A 13,089-nucleotide genomic window follows, 5' to 3' on the forward strand; every position below is an offset into this window, starting at 1 on the left:
AGCAATAATAAGTAATATTTTTTTCAATATTACATATTGTATGGGATTCCAAGCTAATCTGTGTTGTGGATCTAAAAATGTAGACGGCATTTTTTATGGTCCGGTCCGGGTACCGAACCCGGGACCTCTCCATTACAAGTGGAGCGCTCTACCAACTGAGCTAACCAGGGGTTAGACGTCAGTAGAGCGAACGGGTTTTATCAGCTGCCACCAGTCTAACACCAACAATTGTGAAGCTTGCAATTTAATGCTATAATTATAATACAATTAAATGCAAAGGGGTAAGCGAGCTGGACAAGAATGACGAGAATAATCCCTGGAGAAGGAGAACAAAGGGACAAAGGACAAACACAAATCTCCAAACACAGCTAGGTGACTGGTGAGCGACCGAAAAAATCCGCCTGGTCCGGGTTTTTTGCATTTAATTGCATTATAATTATAACTTTAAATTGCAAGCTTCACCCTTGTTGGTGTTAGACTGGTGGCAGCTGATAAAACCCGTTTGCTCTACTGACGTCTAACCCCTGGTTAGCTCAGTTGGTAGAGCGCTCCACTTGTAATAGAGAGGTCCCGGGTTCGATACCCGGACCAGGCGGATGTTTTCGGTCGCTCACAAGTCGCCTAGCTGTGTTTGGAGATTTGTGTTTGTCCTTTGTCCCTTTGTTCCCTTCCTCCAGGGATTAGCCTCTATGGCATTTTTGCCGGAACCCTTCCTTGGACACCTCGCTCTTCTTGTACACTCCATTTTTTGCCTAATTCAGGACACTCTTACAGGGGATGACATTAACGGGTCACTGTTATTTCAGCCGATAGTCGTATTACGGCCGAGAATCCATTACGGCCAAGAGGAGCGGAAGGGCCGGGAGTGACTTTGAGGCCGAATAGAACATAATTGCTGAGAACTGCATTAAGGCCGATAGTCTCTGAATAAGCTAGTATGGCAGCCTTCTCGGGGGGTCGCGTTGCGGTTGATGACTTTAGTTGCCACGTGATAGGATAGATGGCGCCACATATTTCTTTTATTTGTCAGTGCACATTGCATCTTTCGGTGACGGCAAATACTGCGTTTTTGATTTTATTGCTTCATCCTTTACGATTAATGAAACATGTAGCGCTTTGACCGTTTCGACTAGCTTTTCGTTTTTGCTACACTCCATGTCAACATTGTTTAGTAAAGCGCGAAGGCTATGCCGTCGTGAGCCAACTAGAAGTCGGAACGAAGGACGTGACACTTCTTCAAAGCAAGAATGCACTCCGACGGTGAGTTAATTGTCCTGTTCTGAAATGCTGATGGCGCCATGTGTTTTCCATATTTCCTAGTGTTTTTTTTAACGTTTAGCTGTAAAAATATTGAAAATAGCATTTTAAAATCAACCTCACTTATCGTTTCGTAGCCGCCCGGTAGAATCGGAGACATAACTAATTTAGTGAAAGTGCTGAAAATTGAAAAGACACAAGAAATGTTTCACTGAACTCTTAAAAAGCCGATGATTAAAATATAGGAATGCCATTCAAACAGGCGCCCTAAATTCATAGCATTTATTTGGAAATACTTGTGCGAGTGTGTACATGATCCAAATATGCAGATGAAGGAACCACTGATCAAACAATGAAGAAATGATAAAACGTAGAAAAGCAAATAAATAAATGAAAAAATCGGCAAGGCCGGCGTACTGGCTGTTGCTGGCCGTGAAGAATGAAAACAAACCCAAAACCGCAGCATTTGCAGTGCACCGACAGATACACTCTTAAAAATGTCATAAGTATACTTTCTTGCAGAATATTGTAAACGACTTACTTTTGGCAATTAGGTCAAAGCTTAGTCAAAACTTGGCATAGTGTGCGGGTTCTACTTTTCGCGATGCAGCAAGATCTCAATATAGATTCTGATGTGTTTATATTTGAACGGAATCGTTCGCGGGACCTATTTTTCGCGAATTGTAGGCGATAGGCAAAAATTAGGTCCTCTCGAAATTAAGTGGCTTATAGTATTCGGAGCGCCAATCATTGTAATCTGAGAAGAGACCACGGCGATTAACGAGACTGAAAATATGTTAATTTTATCCGCCATGCTCAAGGTGGTGGCATCTATCTTATTTAGCGGCAACTAAAGTAGTCAACCACAACGCGACCCCCGAGAAGGCAGCCAAACCAGCCCATTCAGAGGCTATCGGCCTTAATGCAGTGCTCGGCCGTTATGCCCTATTCGGCCTCAAGGCCACCCCCGGCCCTTTCGCCCCTCTCGGCCTTAATGCACTCTCGGCCGTAATGCGACTATCGGCCTTAGCGAAATGCTCCCGACATTAACATGGCCAAAATTTTGTTAACGGAATTTGTGATGAAATACAATATGCTACATGGGGACATCAACATGGTTTTCAACGTTCACTTACTCCAGCACCTGTCAAAGGATGTTTTTCGTTGGGGGCTTTTGTGGACCCGTTCCGCCTTCTGCTTTAAGTCGTACCATGGCGTTTCGGTTAAATCTATCAAAGGCAACCGTCGAGTAGCAATGCAGGTGTTACACGAAGCTATACTTAAGCAGTCTGTAAATTTTTGTGTCCTAACTAAAGGAATGGATGTAATCAAGAGATCCCTTGCAATTTTCAAGGATAAGAAAAGGTGCCACTCGGGGGACACAGTGTCTAGCGTTACACTTCTGGCGTTACACAGCCGTCCAAGTTCAGTAATGCCGAAAAACGATGCATTATCACTGCCCTTAATACAGTTTCTTCATGTCTTTCAGTCTTCTTAAGATTCATCGCTGGAGGAGTTGTGTACCAATCAGCTCAATACTCACGTCCTCAAAGAAGCAACGACACTGTTGTAGTTCTTCAAGGCGAAAAGTTTGGCATTATTCGTTCGATTTTTTCTTACATGCTTAACAGTGCATAGGAAGTTGGTTTAATTGTGGAGGTACTCGAAGTTGAGGATGCAGCATTTTGTGGTGCTCCCCATATTGCAGTTGGGGAGTTTTCCTCCCTCGAAATTTTCGCTGTTTCGGCACTTTTGAGGAAGGCAGTGCGAGTGGATGTTGAGAACTCTACGTTTGTTTGTAAGGTTCCCAATCTTCTTGAAATTAACTGATGCAGGCTGGGCTGCAGTCTTAATATGTCACCAGTTTTAATTTTAATTTATCTGCTTGATCAGGGTGTCTTCCAAATTGCTTCTTTTAAATTCTCTGACTTTTTCAAGTTTTCACTGACTACAGTAGAATATCGTGCATCCGCCCACACCACACTAAGCGCCCATTCCCAAATCTGTAGGATCTGAGAAAATACACAGAGTGCATTTATATGTAAAATTGATGAGCGGAAAAGGGCCCACCTCCCATTTTTTGTGAATATCTCCAAAGTTTGAGTGGGCACTTGCTTGGTATTTTACAATATGTTCAGTGCGGGCATGCTGATGCACCGTGGTGCTTCGTTGCATGCCAGTATGCCACTTACACTGGTTGTTTTTCCCGACTTTAGCTAGCTGCTTGGTGGTTTTCCTGATTATTTTTTTACTCTTCCAGGTGTCATAACCTTTCTAGCAATTACCAGTTGTAGTGTTTCAGTTGCATCTCATACCCGAACCAAGGTCCCCCGCGCTTCGATGCAATAGCACACTTGACCACAGATCCTTCTCTTTGAATGCTCTTTAGCTTCCATTTATATTTATATCTATACTTTGAATGGTAGGTAGGTATCCCCGCTCCAAAAACCCGCAGATCTGTTGGATTATGAGACCTGTGGGTCCCACAGAAATTAAGCAGGTGTATGGGTCCCCGCATAGTGCCTGTAGGTCTATGGGTCTCTATGGGTCCCCACATAGTTTCTGTGGGTGTGGGTTCCTATGGGGGTTCCCGCATGGTTTGTGTGGGTCCCTAAAGGTCTCCGCATAGCCTGTGGAGCCCGCAGACCCACAGGACTGTGGAAACCATGTAGGTGACCAACACGGTTTCATAATCCTATGCTCTGTGGGCAATCCGTGTGGGGTCGTTAAGTCTCTCCACGATCCTGCACACAAAATTTCGTCTGAGAAAACTTTGACTTCACTCTATGTCACACAGTTCGACGAAAGCTAAAAAACAAGCACGGGTGAAATGGCGCCAGAAGATGCTGCACATTTACCTAAGATGTGGCACTAGGAGTGTTTTCGACTAGGTAATACACGACTAAAGTTGGACCTACAGTATAATCTTGATATTAAGCGCCAGATAATTTATTTGGGTCTTTCCAACAAAAACCCCGTCACTGAAGGCCAGGAGTTTAACAAGCGTAAGAAATAAACTAGTGGAAACCTTCTTCATCAGTGCACTCATCGTCACGGTTGCTATCGAAAACCAAACAGTCACTGCACAAAGGTATTCTACACTTCGCGTATCAGGAATTCTCTAAAAAATCGTGAAAGGCGACAGGTCTTAGTTAGAGGGAATCCATCTACCCCATGGCAATGAAACAGCCCGCTGTGCCAACATGACTCCTAACTTCCTCGAAGACAATCGGGGATCTGATCACTCATCCGCTCTACAATCGCGACCTTGCGTTATGCAACTCTTAATTTTGTAGATGAATTGAAACAAATTTTCTCGGTCAGTAATTTCTTACTACTGAATATGCTGTCACATAGTACCAAGAACACTCTAAGAAAGTGCAAGATACCCAGTGGAGCCAGTGCTTCCAGACTTGATTTTGAAGGATAGGCCGTTCTGTACAATGTCAAAAAGAATACTTGAAAAAGATGCAACAGTCGGAACAAAATATCTTGGGTAACCGACGAGTGTCTGAAAACTTTTGTAGTCACCTTCGCAGCTGCACACTGCTTTTGCAGTTGCTGCAGGAGATTCCCCCCCCCCCCCCCCCTTCCGTTTACGGGTGAGACGAGAGGTCGACCTGGAAAGACAGTTCGGTGTGTCCGACGCGCAGATTCCCCGACGCGCAAATTTCGATCATCAAGGGTCACGTCCTCTGCCATGTCAGAAATCGCGACAGGAGTTTTCAGGTCTTCTCCGGGAAGGATATCGTCAGGCCTTACAAACCTTTCAAGATATTATAATAGTCATTTTAAAAAAAAATTGTTAACTCCTTATCGCGACTTCTCATAGAAACGTGGTGGGCTTCACATGTTTTTAATGAGGTATGGAGGTTGGGAAAGATTAATCAACTTTGTCTGAACGCAAAAAGAGGAGAATCGTATGCAACTGCGAGCTCTTCAAATTCGTTGTAGCTCTTCGAGGTAAAACTCTACGTTTACTGCTCTTTGCTCGGGTAACATTGTAATAGCTAGCAGCATTTACATTCAAAAGCATCCGATTGACTACATGCCTAATTTTTGCGATTTCATTTTCCCTCGTGTCAAGAAATATTGGAAAATCGTAGACATACATTCAGGTAGATTTATTAACTACCAATGAAAATATTCCCTTTAAATGTTGGTTAATCATTTGTGACATCAAAAAAATATGAAATACCCATACGGGTTCGCCTTCTTGATTCAGAAGCCCTACATTTAATTGCGCAGCAGTGAAATGCATTTTCAACGTTTCGGGCAAGCGGTTCTCACACCACCCAAAGAGATGTACTTCCACCTCGCTTTATAAAAAAATTCGATCTGGATGAGCATCGTTCCGGCATGCGGCCCTGTATCACTACTGCGTGAGCACGTCAAAGATTCCAGGTTAGCAATCCTACTGCACTGACAAAATTGCTCACCTAGAGTGTTAACCAGTGATGCCCCATCGTGGCAGACCAACCTTACGCTGTATAAACACTAAACGTTCAATTTTTATCAAAGAAAAGCTCGGCGACTGGAATGGACAATCTATCAACTCATATCTCGACAATGTTCGTCAGTGAACGTCTAGGGCAATCCCCAACGCGGCTACTCACTGAACTACCAACACGTGTTGGATCATTCTAGGGATTGATAAAACTGGACAGCCTGACCATTAACCTCAATTCTTGTTTTATTTGATGAAACTCCGTACACAATTTCCCCGACTTGATTCTACCGTTAGACTGACTTGCGTCTCGAAAAACTGGACATTTCTGAAGCCGGAAAACACGCGCAGCGTGCTTTAAGATTGAACTTTGACTTCCGATTATTGAAGAAAATTGGCCGTCGCGGCTTAGATACTCTCTGGGTAACGCCTACTGCGGTGCACTGAAGGGATATTGAATTACTAATTTCGTTATGGGGATGTTTACGCAACTGCAAGCAAGTTAGCCACAATGGTCCTCTGGCGTTTGTACTCTGGATAACGCATTCTGCCACCGCAGCACACCTGCTAGCCTGGGGACCTTATCGTGCCTCTACCGGTACTGATAACACGCCCGTACACCGGTACGAGGCTCATTCAGATCAGGGCTGGGCAGTATCGCAATACGAATGCATCGCATTTATATCTTAGCGATATTTTTGAGTATCTGTATCTTTGTATCGAGATACATTTCAAAAATGTATTGGTATCTCAGTAGTGAATTACATTTAAAATATATTGCTTGAATCGCGATACTTCGCCGGACTTAGGTATCTTGTTACATTTGTTGACTTTTTTAAGGTAAATTCGAAAGATAAAAACACTTTTTTGGTGCAAGTTGCTTCGTAATTTATAATATGAACCCGCCCCATATCAAAATTAATTTCTCAGTCACCGACATTAAAAGAAAACAGTGTTCAAAAAACATTTACGGGCAAGAACCGCAAGATCAGCTCCTCTCACAAAGCCCTTCACTCTTTCCAATTTAGCAGAAAGAACGCTGTAAAGGATTTGACTGAAGAAAAAGTATAATCCTGTTGTCCAATCTCCCTGCACTACGGGAGACTCAAAGGCTTATTATAATAAAGCAATTTCAGATGCGCCCTCAGGGCAAAACAGGGTTCATATCGGGCAGACGCCTTTTGTCAAGCATGGCTCGCACTCTTTACCGTTCTGTAACTCGGTGGTTCAATGGGGGTGACATGTTTTCTTTAGCGGCATCAATGATTAATAGAGAGTTCGAGGTAAATAAGACAACATAAAATGGCACAAGAAAGGAGCGCGAACACGAATTACCTTTCGTATTTGCCACGAACTGCACCCTCTCCACCTAGCACAGTTCGGGAACAAATGTATTTCCGTAAGTGTCTTTATTTCGGATACTTTTTCGTCGGTTATGCAGAAGACTCTCAGGAATATCCGGTTGCATAAAAGACAAATGTATCTTAGTATTTGTATTCCCGAATACTTTTTGGAGTATCTCTGCCCAGCACTTGCAGGCGTGCACTCTAAAAAGACAGAAGAGGAAAACAATCGCAACCGTGCGTTTTCTTTCCTTTTACTGGCGCGCCCCCAAGTGGACACGAGAAGGAGGGAGGAACGAGTTTTCTCCTTCTCCATGCAGACGGGAAGGAAGGGTCCGCCCTCCCTCCTCATCTTAAGTTGCTTTCGTTTCTCAAGCACGTCGCGCGTGTTGTTTAATAAATGTTGTTGAGTTGATTAAGCTTCAGCGGCAGCGGGGCCGCCTGTAATTCAGTCTTTTAGTCCAAACGTGCAGACATTTCGGTTGCATTAACGTTTTCACCACTACTTTTTTTTTTTTTTCGTACGAGCAAATGAAGCGTTAAAATAGCAAAGTTCCGAACCAGTGCCAACAGCGCTACGTACACTGGGCTAACATGGACGCCTGCGGATTGTGGAACGGCGTGTCGACGTTGACGACTTTATGAAAACCACGAAACTGTGTCGAAGACAGGCAGGTTTTGCTGCCTGGTGCCTGCGTGTCTTTTGCGCCGAGATCGGTTCTGTTTTCTGATGTCGAGCGCCAACAGGCAATCAACGTGATTTTGTTTTTCTGCGTGTCAGCAACATAGCAGAAACATCGCGACGGCAGTGTTGTGCGTTGTGAACAGAAGACTGGAATTATCGCCGATAACCGTGTATTCGCTTATCAATGGTGGAACAACAAGATGAGATGACGTAAACTGTCGGGCATTGATGCTGCTGGCCGGGCCGTGATCGAGGGGGGCGGGGGGGGGAGAGAGAGTTTGCAGGTTGACATTCCGCTTAGCATTAAAGAGTTTAAGACCACTTGAGGGATTAGGTGCAATCGATCGACGTGTGGATGGTCATATGGGACATTTGTTTGAACCGTAGCTACTATCGTACAGTGGCCAATGTGACTGTCGGTTGTCTCCTCCCCGAGAGCTATTGCGCTCTGGGGAAAAGACTGAATAGTATGGAAATATGACGGAAAGTACGTATATTCACAGTTTCGAATTTTCGCATTTAGGGAGAGTGGTCGGTAAATTTGAAAAACAAAAAGCTATCCTTTGTATTTTTTTTTATTTTTAAATATATTACGGTTACTGGACAAACTACCCCCCAAGTGGCGCGACTACCGATGAAATTTTTTTAGCTCACTCCGGCGTTGCTCCGTACACTGAGCCTGCAGCAAGTTGCGGCTTTCACTGCATTCAACTTGATCGAAAAGCGGCCTCTCTCCCATTAAGCATCGCTTCCAGCTGAGTGAATACCCGCTCTACAGAAAAAAAAGAAATTGAAGACGACAATTACAGCAGCACACAAAAAGCACAAGTAGAAAGATAAATACCGCGCTTAAAAAACTGCCCTGACATGCCGTGTGGGAAGCAAACATGACTTGGAACCGCAGTGGAGCGGCTTGTTTTATTGACTTTCAAATAATGACCGCACGAGAGTTTACCTTTTCTAAGAGATCCATCCCCTGAGGCGTTCAAAATACATTCCAGGATATGACATTACTGAAAAAACCTCAACATGCTTGGAATATTATTTATTGGTTAGGTGGTCACCGAGAAAATTCGTACCTTCAAAACAACGAGTATAACGGCGGAAACGCAGAGGTCTTTAAGTTGTAATCGGGTCAGTGTGTTGTTGAATTGATGTTTGTACGTGCCGTGTATGTGTATGCGCTACCTGTTTATGTTCAGCTGATACTTGTAGTAGGCGCAATGTCTCTCCATGTGTGCATAAAAATTCAGTTTTTTTTATGTTATCCCTTAAACTACTTGAAGGCGAAAGTCCAACCGCCGAGCATTCAAGACAGACACATGATTTACTATGTTTCACGTTCTCTTTTGTCACATTCCCTTTTTTGACGTTCCTTTTATTTGTTTCATATGTGATTTCCAGATTTCACTCTTAATGTGCCAAGTCATCCTTCTGAATGTGCTGAGTCATCCTTCTGAATGTGCTGAGTCATCATTTTTATTCGCTAGATCATCCACTTAATACTCTTAGTCTTCTACCTAATTCGCTTTAATTGCTCTTAATCCAATTTTACTCCTATTTATTCCCTTTAATTACTCTTAATTAGCTTTGTCTTCCTTCTTAATCAGCTTTGATAACTCTTACTTCTTTTTAGCTCCCCTTAATACACTTTAATTCCTCTTAATTCACATTGACTCCTCTTAAGTCGCTTTATAGTCCTTGTTAATTACCATAGACTACTCTTAATTCACTTTAATTCCTCTAAATTCACTTTCATTCCTCTTAATTCGCTTTGTAATTCTTCTTAATTTTATTGGCTCTAATTCGCCTGAGTGGTCAAGTAAACGGTTCATTACCTTTCGTGTCGCCGACGTGTATTTTTTTTTTTTTCAAGGACTTTGCAGGTCGACAGAACGATGAGGGATATAAGGCTTTGGCGTTAATAAGGGCGCCTGAAGCACAATAATAGCGTGAGCCAATAAATTTATTTTTAGCACACAAATTGGGCGGTACCAAACGCCACCTAGCATAGCTATTTGTAATTACTCTGCTTGACCCTGCCATCTTTTGGCAAGCGATTTAAACTTTCACGCTTCACAATGATTTCTGGTTACCGTGCAATTAGGCTGCTTCGAATTTGCTCTTTTGAGAGCGGCTTTTAATTTCGAGAAAGTTTTACCACTCCCCCGTGATGTCCTACGCTCACGAAGGGATTCTGCCAAAGCGCGCGAAGTAACTGGGTATCGGTTGTCTCCGTTTGACATCGCAGTGCAGACGAGGAGAAGAGTTGAGTGACTGCTTTCAAAACGCGGGTTTCTTGACCTGCGTGGGGAAGCTGGCTCCGGAAATAAACTCAGTGCGCGGAAAGCTGTTGTTACGCTTCTATTTGCTACTCCTCTCGCCCTGTACAATAGGCGTAGCGTCCTCGTTAAGCCTTATTGAGCTCGATTTGCTCGATTCGTGGCCGCTATAATGAGATCCAGGTGTCGGAGAAACTTTGCTCCCCTGCTTTCAGGACGAAAGATGCTCCCTTTCTGAAAGAACATTGGCTACAAGAGCGATCCTCCCATTAGACAGGACTATATAGACCATCTTTTTATCTTTTTAAGAGTGTGAAGTTTGAACGCTGGATCCCTGCAATTTGGGCACCACGAGCTTTTCATCAACAGGCCCCGAGTTGCGGTGCGCTAGCACACTCGACCACTGATCACCCGGCATCTAACTATCAGGTGACTCCACAACGGGAAGGACATAATGCACAAGCACTACCTGCGCTGGCTAACCCTCCCGAAATGCAAAACTCCTCAATCGCTCATGCCAGATGAATGAAAGGTTGCGACGGGGTCACTAGAGGTAGCGTTATATTAATAACTATAATTCATATTGCCTATGGCTTCCAGTTTCGACAGCCTTCTCATTTCTCTTCCTAACGCAATCCGACTCGCTTAAAGTTCTGTCAAGCCTATGCGACGTACGAGAAGCAGAGAGCCAGCAGTCTGGGACCAATCCACGAGGCAGCATAGTTTCCACGGGGGCTGTCTCCACAACCACAATCCGCCCATACTGCAGGAGGAGGAAAAAACATCCACTTCATGCGAAGCAAACGGAGCGCGGCACGGCTCCCATTTGTTTACCTCTTCCCTACTTAGAATAATGATTTAGGCTTCACTAGCCAACCGAGGAAGTTGTTAATTAGCAGGATTTGCATAAGTACACGGATTCCGTGCAGCGCTTTTTGAGCGCCCAAGACGACGCGGGAGGAACGGTAAGGACGTGCCTTTGACACGGTCCTTGAGCGGCTTGCGCGGTACGCTCTGCTGCTCAGCGTCTTCTTTACTATGGATGGGGGCTCCCGAGCGTGCCGAGACCTGGGCCCCCGCCGGAGCCGTCCATTGGTATGTTGATGAGGCGACGCTGGGTTCCCCCCAGCGGAGCTCGGGCTCCGTCCTTCTTGTCGGGAATATCTTCGCGGTGTGGGGCTTACCGGCGATTTGCACAACGTTTCGATATACAGCAGCGATGCTTATTTTGCTCCTTGGTTTTCTTCGACAGAGGAAAGTACCTGAACTTTGAAGAAGTGTGCTTGTTGGAGAGATACTTAAGGACTCTTCAGCAGTATCCTTAGTTAGGTCGGCCCGCGGATAGGGGGCAAGCTTCATATGCCACAAGGCGGCGCGGCGGGCTTTTTTTTATATATATATATAATCAAAACTCTACATTTCTTCAGAAAATATGTCGGGTTCTTTGCTCCCCCAGATATATAGGGTGTTTTTTTCTTCTCTTTTTTTGTTATTCTTACACATTGGTTTAAAAAAACGTGAAAGCCACACTAATGCGGTTTGTGCAGGTGGGTTATACGGCCCGGCGGACATTATCTGGGTGGCTAATTTTTGGAACAAGTCGGGTAATTAATTAAAATTCGTTAATTAACTTTTTCATTATTGGAAATATACATATGGTTCCAAATATAAACTTGCTGAGCGTCATCCAAAACCCAAAATCAGTAATTTTTAGACAGACTTTGAGTGCCTGAGAAGCGCAGTAGTGCGCTGAAGTTAACACTCGTGGATCAGGTACAATGCTGGGGCTAGATAAGAGACGGAGAACTTGCGCGGGCGCCGTACCGCAACCGCTAGCCTTGTACCTCCTCCACGAGTGGTAACTTTAGTGCCCTACTACGCTTCTCATGCGCTGAAAGTTTTTCTGAAAATGACTGAATTAGGGGTTTTGGATAACGCTCAGCAAGTTTCTCATTGCAACCATATGTCTATTTCCACTAATAAAAAAGGTAATTAACAAGTTTTAATTAATTATTCGACTCGTCCCAAAGTTTATCCACCCACATAATTTCCGCCTGGCCGAATAACCCACCTGCACAAACCGCATTAGTGTAGCTTTCAGGTTTTCTTTTTTAAACAAATGTGTAAGAATAAAAAAACAGAATGTATAATTATTATTTAAAAAAGAAGTGACAGCGAATTCATAAGCTTGTTTTTGTAGCAAGTAAAATATTTCTTTAAACCACTCGGATTCTTTTTTTGTTATATACAGACTTGATGAATCATGTTAAGATGCAGTATTGACGGTGGCTCCTTTTAGAGGCTATGCCAATTATTTCATTTTAGTTAACCACTCAGTTACCGCGACGGTTATTCTCCCGTTTTTCTCATTTCTGTCAGTGCTGCAATATTCACTTAACTGGTATTAAGTTATAAATACTAGAAAGATTAAAATTCACTGTGTGTAATAATGCTCCACATATCTTTAATTCATTCAATTTCTGCCACCCTTTTTAGGTGTTCTTCATATATTTTAAAATATACAAATCTTATATAGTGTCATTTAAAAGCTGGTCATTTTTAGCGATACCAAAGATATTCCAAACAGGTTTATATAAAAAGAATACACGGTATTCTAGCTACAGTACTTTAGGCACCAGTGGTAGTTACTAGTTTAAATTGTCCAGCTATAGTACCTGCTGCAGTTACTACCTGTCGCGTGATCGAGGTAGTAAATACTAGTAAAAATGGGCAAAAAAGGTACTAACTATTGCAGTTACTACCTTTCTACAACCTATCGCGGGTTTGAAGTAGTAAATCGCTATAGTCAGTTACAAGTTAAGAAGGTAGGAGAAGCTCCTCCCACAAGCGTGATGCGCGGGTTTCAAATCCCTCTGCAGTCGAAAGAAGAGTTCACTGGAAACGCACCCTCTCCCACTTCATTGGGTAGATATTGGGTACAGAGTGATGCCAACTTGTCTCCAATCCCACTTTTTAAGAAAGCAACCTTTGTATTCATCGGAGGGGGAACCGAGCCCCTGAAAGCAGCCTTTGTATCCATCGGAGGGGGAACCTAATCTTCGAAAGTCGTCTTTG

The 13,089-nt window shown here is 43.6% G+C and overlaps 1 protein-coding gene across 1 annotated transcript; it reads left to right on the forward strand.

Moving 5' to 3' along the window:
* Window positions 1-689: 689 nt before the first annotated feature.
* Window positions 690-2,885, forward strand: LOC120844527. Its single transcript, XM_040216336.1, has 3 exons — window positions 690-782; window positions 2,303-2,691; window positions 2,747-2,885. Exons 1-3 carry the CDS (start codon window positions 690-692, stop codon window positions 2,883-2,885), a joined length of 621 nt encoding a protein of 206 aa, XP_040072270.1.
* Window positions 2,886-13,089: the final 10,204 nt, after the last annotated feature.

The sequence above is a fragment of the Ixodes scapularis genome, unplaced genomic scaffold (genome assembly GCF_016920785.2).
Source record: "Ixodes scapularis isolate PalLabHiFi unplaced genomic scaffold, ASM1692078v2 ptg000800l_1__unscaffolded, whole genome shotgun sequence".
Lineage (NCBI taxonomy): Eukaryota > Metazoa > Arthropoda > Arachnida > Ixodida > Ixodidae > Ixodes > Ixodes scapularis.